Here is a 24759-nt window from a genome sequence, read left to right on the forward strand (position 1 = left end):
TACTTCCAACGGCACCTGAATTTTAGCAGCACTTTGGTCAGGATTCACAGAAGTTCACAGGATCAGAAAGTCTTATTTGTAAGCCCTGGCTGATCCAGAGGGTGTTGCAGAAAGTCTCTCCACATACCAAAGAACTACCATGGCCTTCCGCGTCACTCGAGTTTCAGCAGCTACACCTTTGTAACTCCTTAAAGCACAGTAACCAGGAACATCTAAGGGATCCTTAGGACAAAGAAAAGGGAATGGTTCCTGCCATGAAAAATCTACCATCTCACTTAGAGAAAACAGAAGCTGGCAGCAAAACAGCAATACAATCACACGGCAATTTCACTTAGTCCAAAAAAATCCTATTTATCTATTTATAAAATAAAGAGATGCCTCATCTGTTTCATCTTGGTCACTGGCTCCTTTGTGAAACCTTTTGCTAAAGCAAGTGTCGCCACAGATTCTGAAAGAGGAGACTGCTGTGAAAGCAACTGCAGCACAAACATCAGCTTTCGAACAAGTCAGAAAGGCTGCCTGAGTATTTCCTGCTATAGGTTTATAACAAGACAGTTTTGCCTTAAAAACAACACTTCCATTGTAGAAAGGAAGATTCCTACATGCTCTGACATAAGTACTAGATGAACCCACATCAGCAGAATGCCCCGAAATTTAATAATACACAACACAGGGAAAGAAATCACTCAAACGCAGCATGCTGGAGATCAGGGCTTATACTGACATTGCATGCCACACAACTTACTGCTTCTTGGGAAACAACACAAGTTGTAATCCAAGAAAAAGGAAGCCCCAAGAACAAATATTAAAAACATTTGTTAATCAAAGGACTAAACATATAGGAAGGTTTTCATTTCTTTGACTTTCATATATTATTTCCATACAGTAAAATATGTACTAAGCTCTCCACAGATGATGCAAATATCTTACGCTGGCTCAGGGCAGCTGCTGCTCTAAGAAACAAACCAAAACAAGGTGATCATTTGAATTCCCTTAAAACTCATAATATTGGACCAAATAAAGTAGAATTTACTATACAGTTTAACAAGCCATGCTTAACATCTTTGTGCACTTACAAACTATAATATAATTAACTTTACCTGTAAGCTCGGGGGGAATGTGAGGGAGAAAAGATAAAATAAAATACAAACTCATTTTCTTCTCAACTCTGAAAATAGTTCAGGGTCCAAATCCCTATACAAGTAGTAATAAAAATAGTTTGGTTTCTGGTAGCAATAACAAAAATGAGGGCAAGATTAATTATTACACTTTTACGGCAACCAATCTAAAGCAGATGTTTGAGAATAAAAGCGAGATGTCAAAGTAGTTAATAAGTGTTTTTCAAAACCAAACACAACAAGACAACTTGCAGCTTTATGTGCTTATATAAAACTCTAAATCATCTCAGTCAGTTTCCACCCTTGGCCCTTCTCTATTCTATGAAGCTTCACAATTACCAAAAATGTTATATTCAAGCCTAAACCACCACAGTTTAGGGTCCCCTGCACAAATGCGCATGCTAGTGAGCTTTGCTGATTAGAGATCAGCTGCTGAATCTGGGCCTTTGTGAACAGAAACAGGTTTCCATGGTTTGAATATCCAGGATCTCTGCAATAAAGTCTCTGTCTTTAAGAGACAAAGCATATTTTAAAAATATCACAAAAAAGTTCAGACTGTATTTACATTTCCACTACAATACTCCAGTTCTGAGGCAGAGATCAAACTTCACATAGCAGGGTCAAAACCAACATAAGCATTCCTTAGAATGAGACTTCAAATAGGTATTTGAAGTTATCCACACTTTCTTGTTTGCAAGTTCAAAGAATTGCTGATCATAAAGCAAACTTGGAAGATACTAAATCTTCGAAGTACCAATTTCACAAAAGACGATGCGTGCATGCAGGAGAATTGCATCCTTCCATGTTTAAAATGGCTAAAGTTTGTAGAAGGTAACCATAAGCACACCCTTTTCAAGTGAAACTAGCTGTTACTGTGAACACGAAAGACACTGTATTAACTTAAAACACTGTTCACTCAGATGTGCTTTCCAAAAGGCCTTAAGCAGGATTATATTGATTTAAATAAAGTAAATTAGGCCAGTTTTTGCACTTGAGCTTCCCACACAAATAGGATTTGCCAAGATTTTTGAGTCTAATCAGTGGTACAATCATAAAGGTATATAAGAGACTGACTCAGAGCATGCGCACACACTTCCAGACTCACCAGCAAGAGCCGATCTTTGGCTGACCACAGATAATTGCCTCCTAAGCCAGTCAGTCCAAGTCTTCATCTACCTGGAAGCCATCCATCCAGCAACACTGGGCTACTGTGCATCTGCATTGCTGTTCCACTTCATTACATGAAATACAAACCCGTCACTACAGGCATCGGAGTAACTGATACCGTACCACTCAAGTCAATGGGAGCAAATCAGAAACTCTAGAGTACATATGAATAATAATAGGTTTTTGTGTTTCCTTTCCCAAGTGCTGACAGTTTGGAGGGGTATTTCTCTCCCCCTTCCCCCAACTGCTGGACTTTACTCACACTAATATCATCGTGCCAAGGCAAGGTGCTCAAGGAGCTTTCACAGCATGTTTGTGTTAATAATTCGGGGTAGGTTCTCTGGGTTTGTTTTGAACTGTCCAAGATTTGACAAAAAAAGAAAGTGAAGGTAAGATGTATAACCTTCAGGAAGACAGTATTTTCAGCAAAAGATGGCAAGACCGTACCTAAAAGCTTTAACAACCAACCAATCCCTTTAAATCCCCAGCAGCCTAAATAACTTTGCCCTAGCTCTGGATATAAACTTCTATCAAAGGGTAATTACACTGACAAAATCATGTTTTCTCCTTTGGTCTCACATTCATCTTGCATCACAGTTACAACACTGCATCAGCTTTTCTTCCCCCTCATCTCCTTTTCACAGCCGTTGCTGTATTGGCTGAAACACTCATTGCTGGGATGAACATTGACAGCTGGCATGTCTAAGAAACCTAGGAAGAAAGGAAAAAGTCTAAAAGACCTAGGAAGGAAGAAAGCCCGCCAGAGCCTAAAAGCAGCTCACCTTGTGAAATCACCTAACCCCAAGCCCCAGCCTACCCCAGCAGCTACACTGGTCTGCCTCGGGGCATTAGCAAAAGTAGGGAGTTGCAGGGACTGTTTGCTGCTATTAAGTCAAGGAAGTTCAGACTTTGTTTAACTTTACATATCTTAGATTTAGAGCAATACTAAAAGGCAACCCCCAAGTGCTACAAAGAGCACTCTACGCATCGCTGAATGTACCTATGTTTGTTTCTGTAAAGGGCTGGAGTTTGCTTTTAATTATTCATAATGCTTTGTAATGTACTTGGATGCATATATTGTACATACACACCGCAGATTTAGTTTTAAGAAAATAGTCTCAGTGATTAGAGAGTTGTTTGCAGTGCTCAAATACTATGTCTTTAAATGAGATGCTTTTTGTGTGCATGGGTGTTCGTTAAATATGTATACACAGAGATACACACACAATCAAAGGGCAAGAGTGAAAGGTTTCAACAGAAGCTGTCACTGAACATTTTGCAAGGTGTAATGCCCCAATCCTCTGCACATTTACATACAGGATTCCTTTAAAGACATGTCAAGCTAACAAATCCATTTGATATCAGGAAATTTTATCATTAAGTTACTTGGGGTTTAGACCCAGATTCAGCAACACTCAGCTTAGAAAACTACCCAGCTTTAAGCACACAAAGAGCCTTGCAAAGTCAAAGGCACAGTCACATACTGATTACTTTGTCTGGATTGTGGCCTACAAGTCCAGTCCAACAAAGCCAAGCAAGCCTGAACCTGATTGCGTAAACTGAGCCCATCCGCTTAGCTGCAATTACCTATGGCAATAAACACAACGGTCTAGGAAGCAGAGGCTTGCAGAAACAGGTCCCCAGAGAAACAACCAGCACCCTGGCGGCTCCGGTCTCCACTCCTCATCCTTCCATAGACGGTTCCAACAGCTCAGAAGTGAAATAGCTCACAACCAGGTATTAAACAACAGCATGTGCTATTGCCTGGTCCACAGATTCACCACAATACATTGACGGGCCCCAGGGACTCAAATGCAACGTGGACAAAGTAACAGAGCTGAGAGTTAAGCCAAGAGGAGCACTTGCTTGCTTAATTTTAAAGCACATGCTTAAGGGTTTTCTGGGTCAAAGCCAGGATGATCCATATCTTAAGAGATCAAGCACCTCCACCAGTTCTAGATCAAAAATTGTATATGACTATTTCAGTGATACCATTAACTAGTCCACAAGGGTAGGCTTTTGCTCAATACTCAGGGTACATATAGTAAGATGAATTTTACCATGCCAGTCCAGTTGCATGGGCCATTTTTGAATCAAAGACACACTGATACGATGTGGGTTTTTTACCGATTTAAATGGATGCTTGACCATGCCCCTCTAACTGAAGGTGGGCATCAAAAGACTAATACAATAATATTAAGAGAAATTTTAGGAAGTATACAGTGCTTCCAAGTAATCTCTCAAGAGCAGTTATTTATTACGTAAATCATCTTAGTTTTATTATCTGGTCTCCAATCCTATGGCCTACACAAATGGAGAAAATAGTCCCCCTAGGGACTATATATAATGGGGTCTATTACTCATACTAAACAGATCAAGCATCCTTAGAAAGCTAATTTACAGAGAAAGTTTCCAAATTTCTCTAATCATGTATTTAAAACCTTAAAAGGAAAACAGTAAGGAATTATAAATTGTACAAGCAAACATACTCAGTAATCCATAGCATTTTAAAAAGCAGACTAGAATTCTAAGAAATTACTTACTGCCACAGCCACTGAATTAATCATATTTACTTCAGTGACTTTTTTTTGTCTAATTCCTAGCTCAGCATTCGACGGTAACCTTGAAATTTGTCTCCCTAGTTAAAAAAAAAATATCAAAAAACGCACTGCAGACAAACCACAATCCTCTGTAAACTGACGTTCAGGACCTTCACTGTTTATTGATGAGGTACACCTAATCACATCAAAACAATAAAACTTGCTTTCTTTCCAAATGCACATCAGAATTCTCTAGTTTGTGCATTTACTTAACTGCCTAAATAGAAAACCAGTGGTTTGATGCAACTAGCACAGTGCCATTTAAAGCACATCATATCACAGCACTCTTAAGTCTTTTTGGAAATACCTCTGCTGCTCAGCAGCACCAGCTTTCCACCAGTTGCTACTCCACATGCTATTGCCAATCAGCTGCATTTGCTGTAGCGCATTCCAAAGTTTACTAATTAATCTCTGCACTAAACCCCACTGATGGCTGGTTGCCATTTGAAATGATCATCATCTTTTATTTAAAGACATAGTGACCCTATGGTCAAACTCAGACCTTATTTGTAAAAAAAGGTATGACAAATTTCAGGTAATTAAAACCACTTCAAAATCAATGAGGGCTTTTTTTTTTTTTTTTTAACTGGACAGAGCCGATTACTAACAGTTTGAGAGTGTTTCTATTAGACATAATAAGTTATTTCAATTTTAGTTGTCAGGAATCAAGCACACTTGCATTCTGACCTAGGAGCTACGTTCAGCAGAGGGTATGAGATGCAAACTTACGGAAAAGAGACTATTCATTTCTTGCAAAACAGCATACACTCTCTTAAGTCATGTGTTTTAATGGTTCCAGCTCATTGCTACATTTCATCTGAGGTTTTAAATATTGATTTCACCCAGTCCAACCTCTCACACCATTGTTACAGGCTGCTCTCATTGAGTGGTGCATACTGGCTCCGTGACCTTCACAATGACCTCTACAAAAGCAGTTGTGCATTTTACTGTGGTGTAAATCCTCACAGACAAGTCGAACCTGTTCTTTTTGGCATCCAGTCCTTTAGATGAATACTCTGCGGAGATTTATTATGAAAGGGGAATGAAGGGGCATTATTGCACAACATTCATCCCTCGCATACAGCCAAGTTCCATCTCTTACAACTTCTGGAGGCTTTTAAATAAACAGATCATCTTAATTATACAAATCATTTTTGCTTCTCACCAAATTTTCTCTAATTAAAATTCACAGTTGTTTACAAAAAGGTAGACATGCACAGAAAAAAGTATGTGTCTGAAGGTGTTTTATATTATTATTAATAAGTAATATTCATACTTCCTGTTACTATACACAAGGGATTAGTGTTTCCTAGCACACCATTCACTTACAACACTGAAGTATTATTCCACATTGTAGCAACACACACTGCCCTAAAAGGGTCCATTAATTATTTTTGTAATGCCATGAAGTTGCTGCAGGATATTAGACTGTCTCCATAAGAAATACACTCCTATAGTAAAATGATGAATGACAAAGTTTGCAGGTTTTTAATTAGATTTCAGAACAGTAAGAAAGCATTTACAAAGTTATTTTCCATGGCCTTAGCTTAATACTTTGTGTGCCCTATGCAAACAAAAAAATTCAAGATTAATTGAATCAAAAAATATAAAAGCATAAAAGAATTGTGAAAGGGGTATAGTTTATAGATTCATTCAATCTGCTAAAGTGGTCAGAGTAGTAACCCTATCATTCACATTATCCACATTCCTTTGGGTTTTCTAACTGATCCTTCAGCAAAACATGCCCTGCTAGGGGAGGGGGGTAACCAAACCAAATGAAAAAAACACCCCACACTCAAAGTTGCATTAACACTCCAGTCCAAAAATTATGTTCGAACTTGCTTTACCCAATAGTCACTCGGTATTAACTGGAAATGAAGCATTTTGATTGAAGCAAATATTCCCTGATCTAAATCTCTGAATTCCCCCCAAAAGCTCCCTCCCCTCAGTACTAGCTGTCACACAATTGACAATGCATGCACACCTCCAACTGCAAAAATAAAGACCTGCTGTGTGCATCTCTCCCTGTCACCCACAGGCGATGTCAGGTATGGGTTCTCTCTCCCCTTTCCAAGTCTCAGCTGGCCATTCCTTAGCTTTCCTGCTCCTCCTTTTCTGCCAGCAAAATCAAAGACAACAGACTGCACTATAGTGAAAATGTACCCATACAAAAAATATCTGAAAATACACTCTCCTGCCTTCCTTTCTAAGCCTGATGCTACCAATGAGATGGAGCAGAGATGGGCTGAAGATAAGAGAAGGTAAACCAGCATGGTCACGTAGTGTTGTATTTAAGAGCAAAGATTAAAGACTGCAGAGTTCTAAAGGGGGGCTCTTCCTACAGAAGAAATTTCACATTTTGAAAAGTTGCATTTGCTGTGTACTTTGCCTCTTCATAAATAAAAATAAACTAAATAAAAAATTAATTAGAAGTGCAGCCACATTTATACTTTGTTCTTCATGCCAAACAAAACTCAGGTACCACCTATGTTTTATTCGGGTTCCTTTTCTTTAAAAAAACTCCACAGGTTTTCAATTAGGTGATAAACACACTTCATTACCAAATTTATACTTGGCACCTCAGCTACAGCTGAAGTTAGTTACACAGAATTTAAAAGCAACAACAGTTAAATGGGTACAGTACTCTTCAAGAGTATTTCTGTTACTTTAAGTGTGACATCTGTTTAATTTTGTATTTCAAGTCCATTTAACTAACTAGACACAAAACAGGTTAACAAATAGCATAAAGTAGATGCTGTACACAACACTATCAGTGAAACTAAACTGATACAACGTTAAGCTTTAATATAAACTGCATTGTAGTGGTTTGGGTTTTTCATTCCTTATTCCAACCAGATTTTAGAATTGCCTGATCTGAGATGAATTCTTGACCTAATCCTGCCTAGGCTTCAGATCCTACGTAAATTAAAATGGGAATTCAAGCTCAAGGCATCATCCCACGAAGAAGCAGACTAAGGTAAGTGAAAACTGAATGGGTGAAGACAAAGGAAGCATGAAGTTCCCACTGCAATCCCTCCTACATCCTCCCATGAGCTCTCTCAAGCCAAGCCCTCTTCTCACACACCCCCAATAAAGAAAACCCTAATCATGTTTTACTGGCAACAACCACAAAGGCAAATCCTTGGTGTGCATGCATGGCCAAGCCAGTGCCAACAGATCTTGAGCACCAGGATCTAGATGTCAAAGATCTATTGCAGCATCTCCTCTGTCAAGCAGACAACCCTGAAGATCTCCAGCTCTATCCCTTATTAAGTTTGTATGTGGCTGATGGAAAATCCAACAAGAAAACTCCCCAGGTTATTCCTTTTCTGAACTTGTAGTCATGATCTGGCTCAAATCCTGCGCCAAATGAAAGTGGAGAAAATGCTGCCACTCCCAGTGGCACTACCATCGTGCTCTTAGAGAAACTGCCATCTTTGTGGAAAGGCAGAAAATTCTTCAAATATTTGCTAATCGACTATTCAAACTTTGCTTGCCTGAACTCAAAGGGCCTATCACAGGGAAGCATTACAATCTGGCCAGCTTTATACATAGTCCTGAATGTATGTGGCTTTCTTTTTTTAATGCTAGCTGTGTACACATGCCCATAGGTACACAAGCAGCCCTAAGCTGCAGTGCCAAAGACTGCCTGACTGCCTAACGATGGCGAGGATCAGATACCTACATTGATCCCTTTTAGGTCTGTCAGCACATCTACCCAGCACAGATCAGCTCTTGTTTACTTGAGCACTGTCTCTGACAGTCTTGCAGACGATCACATTTCTGTAAGTCTCTTTCTATGCTTCGGAGAAGTGAGTAGGGCTCTATTTATTTATGCCTCTCTAAAGAGATGAAACAGGAGAATGGACCTCAGCCCTAAAAATACATGCCGCTTTCCTCCTGTGCACGGCCCTCAGTTTTAAATTGTTCCTCCCTCCTATTTACCTTTCCACTGCCTTCCAATTCCACATGCACCACCTTCAAACATACTGTCTGTCTCCTGCAGGATATACCTCTATGTCCTAGAATAATACAAGAATCATTATTTTTCTAGAAAGCCATCATTTCATTTTCTACTAATCATTGCAAATGTTGCAAGTTTCAGTTTCCTGGCCCCCATCCAGCTAATTTAGATAGATGGTTCCACATGTGCTCTCTGTCCTTCCATTTCCTGCCCATACCACTACACACATTTGTCTAAAGTGAGTCAAAGCAGGTTTCTTTGTAGTCACAATATTCTTATGTATTTTATATTTTTAAAAAAAGAGCCCGCATAAAATACAACCTATTACCGTGCTATTATCCACTTTGCAAGAGGGAGAGGATTTTAATGCTCTGCCACACATTCTGCTGAACTGTAACACACATCACAAACTACCCCTGAGCCTCGCATTTCCCCAAAATACAAGTTACCTGCGTAGCAACTACGTGCAGGCAAAGCAGAACAATAAAACAGTCAATTCTCCACTTTGATGTACTCCACTATCCACATTTATCTTCTGTAAAAAAGAAAAACACCCCAAAAGAAAACCCAAAACATTGAAGAGGAATAAAGATAAGACAAACTTTCAGCGACCCAGGCACTTCATGAGGATAATTTCTCTTTCATTAGCAGCCAATGCTGTCAATATTCCTTTCCAGCGACACCTTGCCTGACACACTGAGTCCAGACTAGGTATATATGGGGAAATTCACCTTTTGATGTCCAATGCAGATTGCCTACAACAATATTCCTTTCTCCCACCCTCTGCACCTGAACAAACATTCTTGAGGAAAATTACTTTTGAAGTCTCCTTGGTACAGAACGTTGTCTCTTTGATGCAAACATCTTTTGCTGCAAGTACCCTAGCGCAATACAAGTGCACCTTGGATGAGTATGGACTATTAAAAACCAGGGCCCCCAACAGCTCCTTTGAAATACATCTTTATTAAGTGTATTTTTAATTTACAAATGTGCTATTTTAAAACTCAAAACTTGACTCTCCAAGACCCTGTAGCAAGCATTCATTTATCTGCTCTGTTCACTTAGGCACCACTTAAGGTGCAGAAAGGTTGTACGTGTACACACACACACACAGAGCATGGCTTCAATCAACACGCTGAAGATTTTTTCCTTGTAAGGAATTAATATATTAGCAAGGCTGGTGTATCTAGTAACAGAGATTAAGGCAAAACAGAAGATGTTGTGGGAAACACAGGTCCTTGCATGTACACCCCTACCTACAGCCAGAACCTTTTGTTAACAAGGGGGGGTGGGAGGGGGGGTGTCACATTTGAAACCACCCAAGTGTGCACACACCATCCCCTGCTGCCCTCAAGAGACTAGACTTCCTACACAGGAACAGATCCAGACAGGTGAGTACCAGAACCCCCAGTTCCCCAAATCCTTCTGTCCCAGAGCTCTCTGTAATTCCCAAGCCCATGCAGGAGCCCCTCAGTCCTCCTTCCAAGAAACTCCCTGCTTCCACCCACCTTTCTGCCAAACTCTGCCCAGACCTCCCCGCTCAGAGCACCTCACATCCGAGTTCCCACCACCTCCTGCACCCACCTCACCTGCTGCCCTGTGCTTCCCCATCCCCACAAGCCCTGAGCCTGTGCTCCACCATGATAACCACTGCTGCTGCTGCTGCCAGCACTTAAAACTGACTTCCCTGACACATTTCTTCCAGTGACTACCTCCCACTACAGCCATCCCTCTTGTCCTCCTTTTGGCTCCCCTTGCATGACTTTTCAAGTCTGGCAAGAATTTCAGAAAAGCCAGCTGTAGGCCATGCTTACCCCAAATTTGTCCGAAGAATGCCCTGAGAACAGGCAAGGAAGAAAATACAGGCATATGGGAGATCTTCTAACTGTGCTGCAAGGTCAATATACTCTACAACATAGGCAAATAGGCTCTAGTTCATTGAGAAATGGAGTAACTCAGGAATAAAACTAGTCTGAGAGGGAGGTCTGCACACACGTGCCTAATAGACAAGTCTCTCAAAACCAAACAGACACAACCCAACTGACCGCTGACTCAGAGGAACCTGTGAAGCCACTAGCCCAGCCCTGCCTTTCCAGGTCGCCAGCTCTCCTCCAGGTAAACAACAGAGAAGATGAAGAATGACACAAAAGTACTTTCAGCAGCAGCAACAGAAGAAAGGATTAGAAGGAAACATGTAGTGTTCTCATAAATGCAGATAAGTGTGGAGAAAAAAGGATCATGGCAGAAAAATCACATTCTTCTATGCAAACAAACAAATATATTACTTCAGCTTGCCTAAATGGCTTCAGATCCTCCATTGCTCTTACTCGAATTCTTTAAATCTTCTTAACTGCTCCCTTTAAAAAAAATTTCTTCTCTAAAAAGGCCTCTTCTCAGCTGATGAACGTCATTTCACATCTAGTCTGTAGAACGGAGACAGTCTATCAACCATTTTCAGAAGAAATCAATGCTTTCATTGTTAAGTAACAATTAAGGCATCTGAACTATTTTAAGATCTAAATTCTAAAATATTTAGTTCTGTGAAGTCCTGTTTACATAGTCATCTTCAAGTGCATAAAAAGTTCCTACAGAGAGGCAGAGAACAACCTGCTTTTGGCATCTACCTAGATAGAAAATGAACTTGCACAAGGTCAAGGAAATGTGCAGTTGCTAAGTTTCCCCTAAAATGTAAAAGCAAGGGAGTAAGTACTACCAAAGACTGCCCAGGAAACTGCAGAGTCTCATCTCCAGAGGTCTGGAAGAACAGGTTAGGCAGGTCCCTGTCATTAAGTACCCCCAAGCTCTGCCTCACAGCAGCGGGAAGGACCCCACGACCTCAAGACCCCCACCCAGCACTATGATTATACAATTCCACTGCATGCTCCACAATATACCCACTGCAGTTTTGGCACCAAAGCTTCTCATTTTACTAATTTTTCTTCCCCAGTTTAAAATTCTACCCTTACAGAAGAACTTTGTCCTCTTTTTTTTTTTTTTTTTTTTTTTTTTTTTAATATCATCTCTAGCAAGACATAATGAGACTGCTTATACTCACACTTTTAGACAAGCTAGCTATTTCTGTTTCACCCCAGCACTACTTTCTGGTATGTTTACTTTTAAACTGTGCATCAAGTAGCACTATTTAACAACTTTTTTGCATTAAAAATGTGGTTCAATAACTTCACGCTGCTCATTTAGCACAAACTCTGATACTTAACATTTATGATGCTTGCAACTCTTGCCCAAAGTGTAGTATCAAAAGAGCATATATGCACTAAATTGTATCTTGTTAAAAAGAACAGCAGCACTGAAAAAAGTTATATTGGAACAATCTATAAATGTGTTTACATTATATGAATGATTTGCTGTTCCTTCACAAGGCATGTAGGAAGTCAGCACTTCTCAAATGTGTAAAGTATTTCCATGTGCTTAAAGCATGATCTTTCCAAAACAAACAATGATTGAGAAATTTTTTATTATTCTTTATTTCCCTGCCAGCTGTTTTTTTGGACTCTCCTCTCAGCCACCTTCTTTCTTTCAGTCAGCTCTCTCCTTATTGCTCACAGTAACACCTACTCAAGCAATAGCATATTCAGAACTATAAGACTCAGAAATAGGAAGATCTCAGGATGATTTCAACGGCATTTTCCTTAGATCACTTTACAATGTGTCTTTGTGCTATCATAGCTAGTGGCAGGTCTGGCTGTTGCTTAGGATGGAATTTGGGCATCCTACATTAGGATCTAAAGCCCAGTTTCTGCTGCTCTATCCCATTGCCTGCTCTCATATGAGCAGGGAAGAAAATGACAGCCTGACTGAACCCTTCATGCAGCCTTCTCCCTACAAGCCTCATCCTATACAGCACCTTTTCATGGGACCAAAAAACACGCTGCATGACACACAGACGTACTCCTGAAATGTGTTGGTAAAGAGGCAGGCAAGCAGGCTCTTGGGCAAGTCCATAAATCAAACAGGATATTAAAAAAACAAACGGGGGGTGGGGGGTGTTGAAGAATAGAGAGAAAACCCCAAAACACCCAAACCCTAAGAACAGTTCCATTGCAAAAAGTGACTGCTGCAGAACAGATTTGCTCCACTGCCGGCTACAGCCACTTTACTAACAAGTACATTGGCCTTGCTGTTCACTCCTGAACAATTAACAGTGTTGGCACTATTTCATTTACTAAATTCCAGTCGTTACAGCTGTGCAAACTTACGGGCCTGATTTGTATTTATACTAATATGTGTATATAAACATGTGCTGCTTTAGCCATGTAAAGGAGCCTTAAAGCAAATGAACAAATATTTATTCTAACAGAGCAGTATAAGAGAGCCCAACCATAAAACAGAATCAGGTCAAACAGTTTTGATTATGTCTGTCCACCAAACAGCTTAATTTTGACTATGGCATCTTTCCTAAGGCATTCCAAACAGAAATCCTGTAAAGATACAGGGAGACATAAAACTGTATTTTCAAAATCCAGTTTCCTTTTCCAAGGCCAGCATTGCATAAATGAGGAGAGGGGACATTACAGGTACTATCACTTAATTCACCTCCCCCAAAAGAAAAAAAACAAACATTTCTTACCTACATTAGGAAAAAAATTCAATATAATGTGCTTACTGTTTATGCACTTTGATATAACAGTAATTACTTAGTAAGGCCAGAAACCAATTAAATGTTTTAGACTTCAGTCTGTGGGCTGGAGTGCACAGGAAGCATTCCGATGATAGATCACTTAAAGTTTATCTGGCACACACTTCAAAACCAGAGTTCAAAAACTTTAAGCACAGTTCTGCATGTATGTGCTTGACTCTTAACAAAACATCTTTATTTAAACAGAGGGCTAGAGATTTAGTACGACAAATATATTCACTACTGCTAATCATTCTCCATCATGCTACTCTGAAGCTGCAGGCATATTGTGTATATAATCCAATGAGATTTAAGTGAGCAGTATGTGGATCACAGGACTCTAGATCACTGTTTAAAGCCAGCACATTAGCTCTAACTTAAATTCTATCATTCTGCATTTTTGGTGTTCCTCAGTTCACATACTTGAATTCCCTATCACGTATTGTCAGAGATGGTGGAGATACAACAGCTGCAATTTCTTTTCCCTTTTTCTTTTCAGAAACAGGTATCCTTCTCAGCAGATCAATGCAATGCTCATTGTTTAAAAAAAGCTACAGCTATTGATGACAAATTCAAAGCTAAAGCAACATGCAATAGATATATTTTACTAGGAATCATGAGAAGGTGCTTAGCAACTAGAATCCTACCAGCAGAGCTGGCGTTACAGGACTACATGCACCTGCTCTCCAGACACACAGCCCCTGTAAATCTCCACTTCAGGGAAGCTGCTTGGCAAGAATGCTGGTTCTCTGAGCATCTTCCTCCAGAGACCTGCTGGAAAGCGCTGTGACTGCCCTCTCACTGGCACATTTGGGTTTCCTCTGCCGTGGGACCCTGCTTCATGGGACTGACGCCCAGCCCAGTGTGCCTGGGAGCTGGGATACACCCACCACCACGCACACAGACACCGAGGCTGCGAGGGCAATGCAGCAACCTTGTACAAGAGACTCAGCCAGGCTCCTGCTGGAGGTCTAGATAACGCTCAGTGCCACGGAAAACTTTACATGCAGGCTTTCTAAAACAAATACATCTATTCCAAGAGGGTCTATACGCCTAAATACATTACTCCCTCTTGAAAATAACTGTTGTGATTCTAAACTATGAAGTGTTGTGAAAAGGCAAATATTGCACCCAGCTGCAAAGAAGAACTGGGTTTAGTATGAGCCAAATGAAGATTAAAAACAAAACACCAATTAAACTCAGACTGGCATACATCTCAAAGAAATCAATTCCATCTGAAGTGTTTCAGCCTGAAGATAGACCAGCTGAGCTAATAGTGAAGGAAGGAAATAGGCTTGATTTTTTTTTTTTTTTAATTAACTTTGGGCAAATAGTAAAAGCACTTTAAAAAAAAAACCAAACAGCCCACCCACCCCCAAAAACACACATATTAAAACACGCCACACCAAAACCAACAAACAAACCAACTAAACCAGAGCAGTAAGAATCGGCAAAGCAAGGCTGGAAGGCTGAAACACTTCCCGGTCACATGGACAGGGCAGCGAAGCACTCCTGGGAGCTGCAGAGTAGTTGTAGTCTAAACCGTAGCACAACATGCACTTCACTTACCTCAGAGTACCTGGCATATGTCTAAGCAACTTTGAAGGAGCACAACTGATTAAAAAGGTATTTTGACAGACTTTTTTTGCATTTGGAACAGGATTTTGGATAATTGCTCCACAAGCTATAAAAGAAACAGACTGAATAACAGGAGCAGGCACTGAGCAGTTGTTTGCACAGGAAGCAATATTGTAGGAAAAAGCAATAATGAAGAACAGTTAATTTGACCTGAGCTGATGAGGTCAATGTTTTTAAAAAAATAGCTCCACATAACTTAAAATAAGAACATTATTTCCCATTAGAATAATGCTGCAAGTGTAACGCTGCACAAAAATCTATTCCCTAACACTTGTTATGCTCAGCTTAGCAGTAACGTGCATTCCTGAGGTGTCCTAGACATCCTGTGTCTGACACTGATCCATTCCTCTGAAATACTGATTCAACTGCTCCCTCCTGCAAGCTCCGGCTGCTTCAGACTGTACATTGCTCTTCTCAGCATTCAGCTGCTAATAGCCTGAAACTACAAGAACTGGAATAAAATCCTGGTAATATTCAGACACACAGAAAATGAAACATAACATCACTGCTGTGATTTGAACAGGGAAGCCAAAGCTGAAGCAGGTATTTCACTCTTAATTTGCTGCCATTCAGGGGTGCTGTTGACAGGAGATGAAGCCTGGCTCAGCGGAAGAGACCCGAGGTTAGGAATTTAGGAGGGCTGGATCCTATTCCTCCTTCCGCCACTGCCCTGCTGTCTAATCCTGGGCTCGTACATCCCCTCCAGGCATCTGGTTCCCCTCCCTCCCTGACACATCTATTTAAACTGCAAATTCAGAGAGGTAGCAACCATCTTGGTAATGACGAAGCAATGTACAACACTACACTAATATTTCTACTAATAAATATTCCCACTGCTATTAAGTAATAAAACAAAAAGCACTACAGAAATTGAACAGTCAGTGATGCATTATAGTAGTTTTGAGGTATTCAGGTATAAAATGTAAAAAGGCAAACTCTCCCAAATGATAGCAGGCTAGAGAACACCTATGCTGTTTTCCTGCATATTTGGGCAATCCAATTAGAGGTAATTGAGTTTTTAACTCTACAAAATTGCTTCATGAATGCCACCACTAGAGGCTAAGTCTCTTGGGAGGCTGGGGGAAGGGAGCAAAGAAACATTATAGAACTGGAAAGAACAGAACAGGGACAGGGCACACAGCCTGAAACACACTGAAGAGAGCATACAGCTGAGCCAGTCCAAGGCGTGCATATTTTTTACAAACATGTAAATAGCTGGGCCACAGACTCAAAGGTTTGCATGTTCCCAGTTCAATGAATTAAAGAGGAGTTAAATACATGCACACTCCTACGCATTTTTAACCGCAATGGTGATGTAAAACACAGACGTACAAGCACCAAAAGGCTCCTACAGCCCTGTAAACAACAGAGACATAGAAAGAAAACTAAATTACCGTAATGAAATTAATTCCTGCTGCATTTGCAAACTGCCATTCATGTGCAGTGCATATGAGCACCTCTTACACGTTAAAATTAGCTTCACATTAAAGTCACCCCCCCACCAGAAACTGTTGCTATATTCACCAAGAAACAGAAAGACCTTAGATTCATTCTGCACACCCTGACAAGCCCTAGAAATGCTAGAAATGCTAGAAATGTCATTCATTTCAACAACCTTTGCTCTTTTTGACAGTTACTAAAATGTAAAGTACAAGCATTGAGGGGAAATAGTATTTTTAGCACTACTGCAACAATTAAAATTGCTACAGTTTCTTTTTCATCTTTACAATGATTTGAGCTTAGACTTAATAAGACTGTTTTAAATATTCAGATACTCTTTCAGCGTATTTTTAACATGATGAGCATGATAAGCAGAAAACTCTGAAGCACTTTCTTCTCCCACTTAGAGAAGTAAATCAAACTGATTGATTAGGAAGGTATGCTTCATGCACGGAAGATATAATTTACTGAATTAAAATTCAAAAGTTAATGAGCAGACTGCAAAGAAAAAACAGCTTCCACTGGAAAGTAGCAAAAAAAAAAAAAACTATTTAACAAAAGGAAAAGTGAAGGAGAGACCCTATCCTCATGAGCTAGTTGTCTGTCTTGTGCTATAGGGGATGCTCTTGCTTAGCTTACAAGTGAAAAACGCTCCCTCCTCCTGCTGCAAGCTTAGAACTCCACAGCACTAATAGGACACCTTAAATGAGCCAACTTCCTTGAGCATTGCCCAGGAGACTAGAATGGGCATGCCTCAATTCAGAAGCTGAGAAACATGTCTGATTATCAGTCAGGCTGAAGAACATCTTTGACCAAGACCATCCCAGGAAAAACACTCACATTCTAGCTGAACTGGCATATTTTCACAGCCTTTGTGTAAGATCTGGATTAGCCAGCATCTCGGCTAGCTCTATCTGCAATCCCTTCTTTTGAAACAAAATTAAGGAAAGCACCCACCAGAAAAGGTCAGTGGCCAAACTATTAGGAAAAAATAAAAGCACAGGGGAAGAACGCACATAGTGATTCATTAAGTGTGTGCTGCCAAAACTTAACAGTGAGCACAAAATAGACTTGTCACAGAAACTATACTTAATTTGCAGAACCGTTGAGCCAAACAGAGCATTAATTAGAACTGTATTTTTTAAGAAATTTAGTACTGCCCTAGAGCTGCCCCCACTTACATAAGTGTTGTGAACCCCATGGCTTAGAGAGGAACAAAGCTAAAGCAACTATAACGAGTGCTGCCCTTGAAGGGCAGCGCAACAAAAGCTCTACCTATTTCAAGCGTACACCTATGCAAAACAAATGGACTGAGCATCTGGGGTTTTTAGAAAAAACAGTCAACTTGGAAAATAAGCATGTCATAAGGTGCCCAGGTGGGAATTCATCTTACGCTGTCACTAGAATACACTGTCATGGATCATCAACACCATCAGATCGTGTACAGTGAGCAGTGTTGCTTTTTACAAAACTAACTCTGTTCTGAACCAAACAATTTCAATTTGACTACAATAACTTCCCAAGATGCATCCCAGTCCTAATGTGGAAACATCAAGAATTAGAGATCTCACTGCATTCCAGAGGCAATTTTAACAGTGAGGCCAATTAACCACTGTAAACTTTCAGTCTTATTTGTTCCTTCAGCTCTTATTTAGATCCTATTTGTTTAGCTAACGTTACTGGTTCTTGCTACATTTACTGTTGCACTCTTCAGATTTGGCACGGTCTGTGTTAAGGAGGTACCTACTGTAAGCCGAGTCATGTCTTAGCCTTCCCTTATAAAACTAGAGGTGGAACGCAGTACAAAGCACATCCTTCTGCCTTTGAACAGACCTTTGTGAAAGCTCTTTGCACTCCTCCCGATTTTCTCATTCCAAATACTGTCACAGCAGAACTCCTTAGTCCATGAGTCTTCCCAATATTGCATTCAGAAGGAGAAGTCCTTTCCTATTTATGGCTGTACTATTCACATACCCGAGGACCCCACATACCCACATTGTGGCTAAGGGTCAAACTGGTTTACTTGCTTAGCTAAACTTCCAAATCCTCATCACTGAGCCTGTTATTTATTTTTCTATTTATAATTTTGCGTTTAGCCATATTAAAACGTATTTCATTCAATGAGGCCAGCTTGTCAAAGCAGCCCTGTAAACTGCCAACTTGCATGTCATCCACAGAAATGCAATATCTGCTTTCAAATACTGAACTGTGTCCTACCAGAACACCCACAGAAATATTCCCATGCTGTGGTAACTATATAACTACTTTAGAAATTACAAGGCAATCAGTTAATTCATTTATTGTGCAGAATCTCGATATTGCTATTATTGTGTAATGTAATGTCTGTATAATTCTAAAAATTTATGTCATGTAATAATTAAATCAAGCACCCTATAAAGAAAACATGGAAACATTAATCTTTCTCAACAAAACCTGTAATTTTATAGGTATAAAATCTGTTTTGCTTGATATAATCAGTTTTCCATAAATGGCAGTCAGCAACTTCAAACATCCCTAACTTTAACTGTTAGCTGTACTTATTCCTAATTTTAAGTTGTTCTTTTTCATTCTAGGACTAAGGTCAGTCAGAGTGAGCATTTTTGTTTGTCTGGGAGCGAACAAATTAATATGACTATCTGCTCACACTTTCTGAACACTGATAAAGTAGCAATCAGTTATTTGGATTATCCATTACTCCCAACATTAAAATTTAAATGTCATGATACTAGAAACTGCCTCATCCAAGTCTTTCACCATTCCTGGATGAAGTTTACTTAGGGCTGCAGAATTGAAATGTCCACTACCGCATACTGCATTTAATATCCATTTACAAATGCATTAAAAAGCACTTCCATTGTCCTCAGGTAGCATAAGCTTATCTTCTTCCCTTTCCCAGAAGAAAGCCCAACAGCTTTAAGAAATACTAACAACATATTTTAACAGCAAAGTACAGGCATTCAGTTAAGAGTATTTTTTGAACCGAACAACAAACATTTTCTGTCCACTAGCTTTTCTATACAAACAGAAAGCATCTCATGAAGCACATCAATCACCCCCACACTCGTAGATTTTAAAATAAAAAGGAAGAAGACAGAGTTTATACTACGGGAAAACAAGAAAACAACCTGCACAACTCTGCAAAAGCTGATACTGCTTTTCGAAAAATAAGCTGCAAATGCTTCTACACTGTGAACCCTTTGGGGGATAATGAACACAGCACAGACATCCCCGAGAAAATATATGAATTGATGGAAAGACTAGTTTGATGCAAAGGTTTTTGCTTTGCTGACTTCTTTGGTTGTTGAGGACGGTGTCAAACGTTTGTTATTTTCAAGATACCATTTACCATGATACCAATTCTAAAATAAAGAGTCTAAAAAAAGTGCAGAAATTTAAAACAAAACGGGAAACCAGTAAGGTGCAAAGCAGATGAGTAACTTGTTCTCCCACCCCTAAACCCACCCCCCCAAAAAATTTCACATTTCCACACACAGGTTGATGTGTACTTGTACCATGTCATGATAAAAGAACAGGAACGCTGACAGATTTTGAGTTGTCACTGTAGCGGTAACACATTTGCAAAAGTACTTGTTGCTTCCTAGAGTCCAGTAACAATTAAAATAGTGTCCTTAACCACTCAGCATCATTTTCTACACTGTCCATCTCATACTCACAGCTTATTCCAGTGCTTAAAGTAAATCTGAAGAAAGTGCAGCTCATTGTTGAACTCCAAAGTTTCAATTTCCAGAACTGGTACACAAACGAGACAAAAATAATTCAAGGACACGAAAACTTTGCAGGGAAAGAGGTATAGCTTGTTTTTTGACAACTATGCAATACAATTATTTCATATATTCCAACCAGCAGAGTGATGAAATTGATTAACTCCCAATTACTTAATTGAAAGAGAACGGCCTATTCCATGTAATATACAACTCAGGTTTAAATAACTCCTAAATTTCATATGAGGAAATTCTCAGTCTTTTGAAAGGCATTGAAAAAAAGAAACAAACAAGCCTTACCATTTTGATGCCAGTGGAAAATGTGACTGGTTTGACAGGTTTGGGTTTTTCCAGTTGCATTTCTAGCTGAGTAGATCTGTCCTTATGCTGAGCTAAAAGCAGTGAAGCAGGAAGGTTGGAGCTCTCCTGTAAATATATGAGGAACAAATCTGAATGCTAAACCAAAATAAATATTAATTAATACTGCATACTTTTCAAAATTGCAAGTTGTGTCTAAAAGGCCATCACTAGCAGAGCAGCATAATGCTAAGTATCCTCTCTAGGAGAGCCAGCTTACAGAAAACAATCATTTTCAGTAATAAGAAAAAGCTGCAGCAACCCCATAAATCAGAGTAACCTGCAAACAACTATTTTTATAGAATCCACATTAAAGACAATATAACAGGCTCCTTACTCCAACTGACCAATGCAACTATATTTATTAAAATTAAAAAAATAGAACTTAATCAGAGAAGGAATAATACCAAGTAGTATAACTTGGATCAGATGTTTATCTAAGACGAATTCTCTCTACCAATGAACTCAGACCAGTTTGAAATTGTTTCCCATTAGATTTCACCTGAGGCCGTTTGGAAACGATCCTTGCTCTGCTTTGCACAATGGCACCATTGTAAGTGCAACCAACAGCATATTTATTTTCTCCTTCGCCAACTTATTTTTAAGGAAGCCAGCCAATTTTTTTAAAAAATATAAGTAGTACTAAAATGAACAGTTAAGCAAGAGGACTACTTAAAAACTCTCAGAACAGAATGATTATTAACATACATATAGGTAACTACATTCTTGACAGTCAGAAAATTATTGGTCGAGTAATTTTCTAATAAACTAATGTGACTATCCACATGCACACTGAAATCCTTGAGACTTCCTAGCTAGAATGCATGAAGTTGAGAGCAGGGAAGAAGCTCAGACAGATTCTTCTCAGGCTGCTCTCTCACAGTATTTTACTCCTAAGGCCCTCAAACATCTCACATACTTCTGTTTCATGGAACCAAGCAATTCCTGAACTATGAACCATATTTGTTACTCTCAAAACAAAACAAACTTTAATAAACTGGACTGTGTTTTTTTTTACTTATTCAGTTCAGGGGAAGAAGTTGGAAGTTTTTAATGCTTGAAGACAACCTGTTGTTCATAATATCCTAGCGAAGTCTTCTGAAGTGATCATGAACAGTCATGTTGTACACTGATTTTTCACATCACTCTCCAGTCCTCTTTCCTATTTTCTTATATATTTTGTCTCACAACTAGATTACAAGTGCTAAAAGCAGAAAAATCTCACATGACAAGATCTGGTCTAGAGTCACAAATACAACTACAGCACAGGATCCTACTTGCATTTCTACGATTAAATGGGAGGAGGGGAGGCAAGAGATTCAAGACAAATTATAAGAGATGCCTAATTTCTGTACAACTGGGAGAAAATTTGGACAACAAATACAGTAATTTACAGTCTGCATCTTCGAAGTGCTGCACATGTCTGTAATCACCATGCAGCAACACGTGCTGCCAGCTATCGGCAGGGTTTAAGGATGTTGGATTCCTTTAATCATCAAATTTATTATGCTGGGGAAGAAGGGAAGAGCAGGAAGCATTCTCTAGTTCATTTTGTCCTCTCATACTGCTTAAACATTCACTGCGTTTCTAATACAATAACCAAAGGAAGCCAATTTTTGTACCAACTTCTCAAGGCTTCACACAATGACCGGTAAACCAGATTACACAACTGTGGGAAACCCACACCATGCCAGCAAGCCACCACATCCGTGATTGTTTGTCCTTTCAAATATGCACACAGCCCTTCTGTTAACTATTAACACACATGAAAGGTCCAATCCTGTAAACAGGTATCCATACTAGCAGATTTCTGTATGGGAAAACAAGCTGTCTAACAGTATGAACAAAGCTCGTTATATAAAAAAATTTCTGAGAGATTGTCTCAGAAACCCTGGGGTTCTGGAAAAAAAGTGAGGACACTTGACGTCTTCAAGCCACCTTGCCCTTCGCTTGACTCCAAGCCATGCCAGGGCCTCGGCAAAACCCGTCCCTCTGCCCTGGGCTGCAATGCCATTTTGCTCACGTCTGGGAAGCATAGGCTCTTGAAGAGGAGACTGCAAGTCCCACAACACAGAAGACATCTAAAAGCAGATCTATAATCCTCTGTATACAGGTGAGAGAGTTAATATAGTAAATAAAGGAAGTGCTTTAATATCTTACTCAGCCCTGATTATGCAAGACTAGAAGGTTAAAAAGACAAAAGAAAAACGCAAACAAAAACACACACATGCATGCCTCTTCCAAGAATATGTAAAAAGCATTTGAGACTCCAAGTCTAAATTGCAAGGAGGTGTGCTTTTAAAGTGAGAGGTTTTATTGTAAAAGAGGTCACTTATAATGAAGGTAATATAAAATCTGCCTAATTTAGCTCTGTAAAGCAAAACAGGCAGCAGTTAACAGCCTAGGCAAAGCACCTGATTGCTCTTCCAGTAACCTGCAGAGCCTGAGCCACCCACAATGCCTTGCTCACCTCCCCAGCAAGTGACACTGGCCTTCCCCTCCTTGCTCCCAGTTAAGGATGGGTTCATGGAGCCTCAGCCCCAGGTCCTGTCCTTTCTGCATGAGCCAGTGCACTGACCAGGAGCCAGAGCCTGCTGCACAACATTTTAAATACCAAACATTTCTGTGCCTTTTTCCCTGCCTCGGGACTATCTAAATTTTAAGCTCTTTGAAGATGGGACAGTATTCTCATACACTTTTGTAAACAACTGAGACCTCTACTCAACATGCTAATATCATAAATAATGCACGTAAGAAATTATGAATTTCCTCAGTCATTAGGATTTAAGCACCAACAGTAAAATTCTCTTCTTGGAAGAGGGAAGACCCAACATCTCTACCTGCACCACACAAAAAAAATCTGTCTGAAATTTTCTCTTGTTGCCCAGTATGAGGGGGAATCTTGAAAAACATTACCAAGACCCAGGTCACATGGGCTGTAGGTTCCCAATGCCAGGTGATGCATTCAAAAGAGACGATTCAAAACCAATGGATGAAATGCTGGCTTCTCACCTTCCTCTCTGCTTACAATCCTGCAGAGTCAGTAGTTTTGCCACTGGTATCACTGTAGCCAGAACTTAATCCTTGTTGGTTTTTTAGCACAGTATCAGCAACCACAGATATATGATTTTTTTCCATGTAATTCTTTACACTGCTACTGCTTATGCTTATTTTTGCTGCACTTCTCAATTAAGTTTTACTTACGATCAGCTTCATTTTCAGATTTGCAGCCCAGCATTAGAGGGATTTCAAGGACCATAGGAAATGTTTATTTGTTTAACAACTGCTGGTTTTCCAGAGACTTTGTAAGTCATTATACAAACACTTCAGTGCTGGTTTTATAAAACTTCAGTACTACAAAACAAGTTTTGGCTCAAATTTAAGCTGACAGTGCCCCTTGATAAACAGAAACACAACTTAAAACTGCCCAGTTGCCTTCCTCAGCCTTTTAAAAAAAATCACCTTTCTGTTGTTTTTAGAATATTAAGATACATTTATATGTTTTAACAGCATACGCAATCACAGCTAAAACTACCTATTTTGGTCAAGTTTTAAGGATTATTTATAACCATTCTTTCCGCAAGCCATCTGATGAAATAGGTTTCCAGTAAAACCAACTGCTGTGTTTTAAAAAATAATAATAAAAAAAGAATACACACCCACCACCACTGGTCTCCAGTAAGTTAAGAGTGTGTTTTAAAACAGGATTGAAGTAAGTCAGAAACCAATTCAAAATCCCTATTCTGAGCCATTAAATTCAAGTTCATAGTGGAGTTTTTATTAATTGATCCACTACTCAAACTATTCTTAATTGTGTAGATTGTAAGCACCTTCACCTTTAAAACAAAAAGAGCCTGGATGGATGCAAAGTTACAGACCTGAGGGATTTTCAAAACCCTTTCTGCTCATCTCTGCTCTTTGTCTAAAAAAAAAAAAAAAAAAAAACACAAAAAAAAAAAACCAACAACAACAACAAAAAAACCATGAAACACCAGCTCCTTTCAGCAAAACCAGAGACAGGTTGCCAGGACTCCTGGCTTAGAAAAAGGCAGCTCTTCAGGAGGCCCTGAAACTCTTAAACTGCACATCAATGCCCTCTCCTCATGTCAGTCAGTTC

At 39.6% G+C, this 24759-nt stretch overlaps 1 protein-coding gene across 7 annotated transcripts in view; it reads right to left on the bottom strand.

Moving 5' to 3' along the window:
• MNAT1 (MNAT1 component of CDK activating kinase) overlaps positions 1-24759 on the bottom strand; it is a 124623-nt gene that overhangs the window by 46268 nt on the left and 53596 nt on the right. For 6 of the 7 annotated variants that reach the window (XM_040601007.1, XM_040601010.1, XM_040601004.1 and 3 more), the window contains exon 6: positions 20586-20711. In XM_040601007.1, coding sequence (XP_040456941.1) covers positions 20586-20711 — 126 coding nt within the window. Of the gene's footprint in view, positions 1-20163; positions 20314-20585; positions 20712-24759 lie in introns of those variants that run through there. The other variant, XM_040601011.1, reaches the window with a different exon arrangement.

Source organism: Falco naumanni, chromosome 7, assembly GCF_017639655.2.
Source record: "Falco naumanni isolate bFalNau1 chromosome 7, bFalNau1.pat, whole genome shotgun sequence".
In the NCBI taxonomy this organism is placed as follows: Eukaryota; Metazoa; Chordata; class Aves; order Falconiformes; family Falconidae; genus Falco; species Falco naumanni.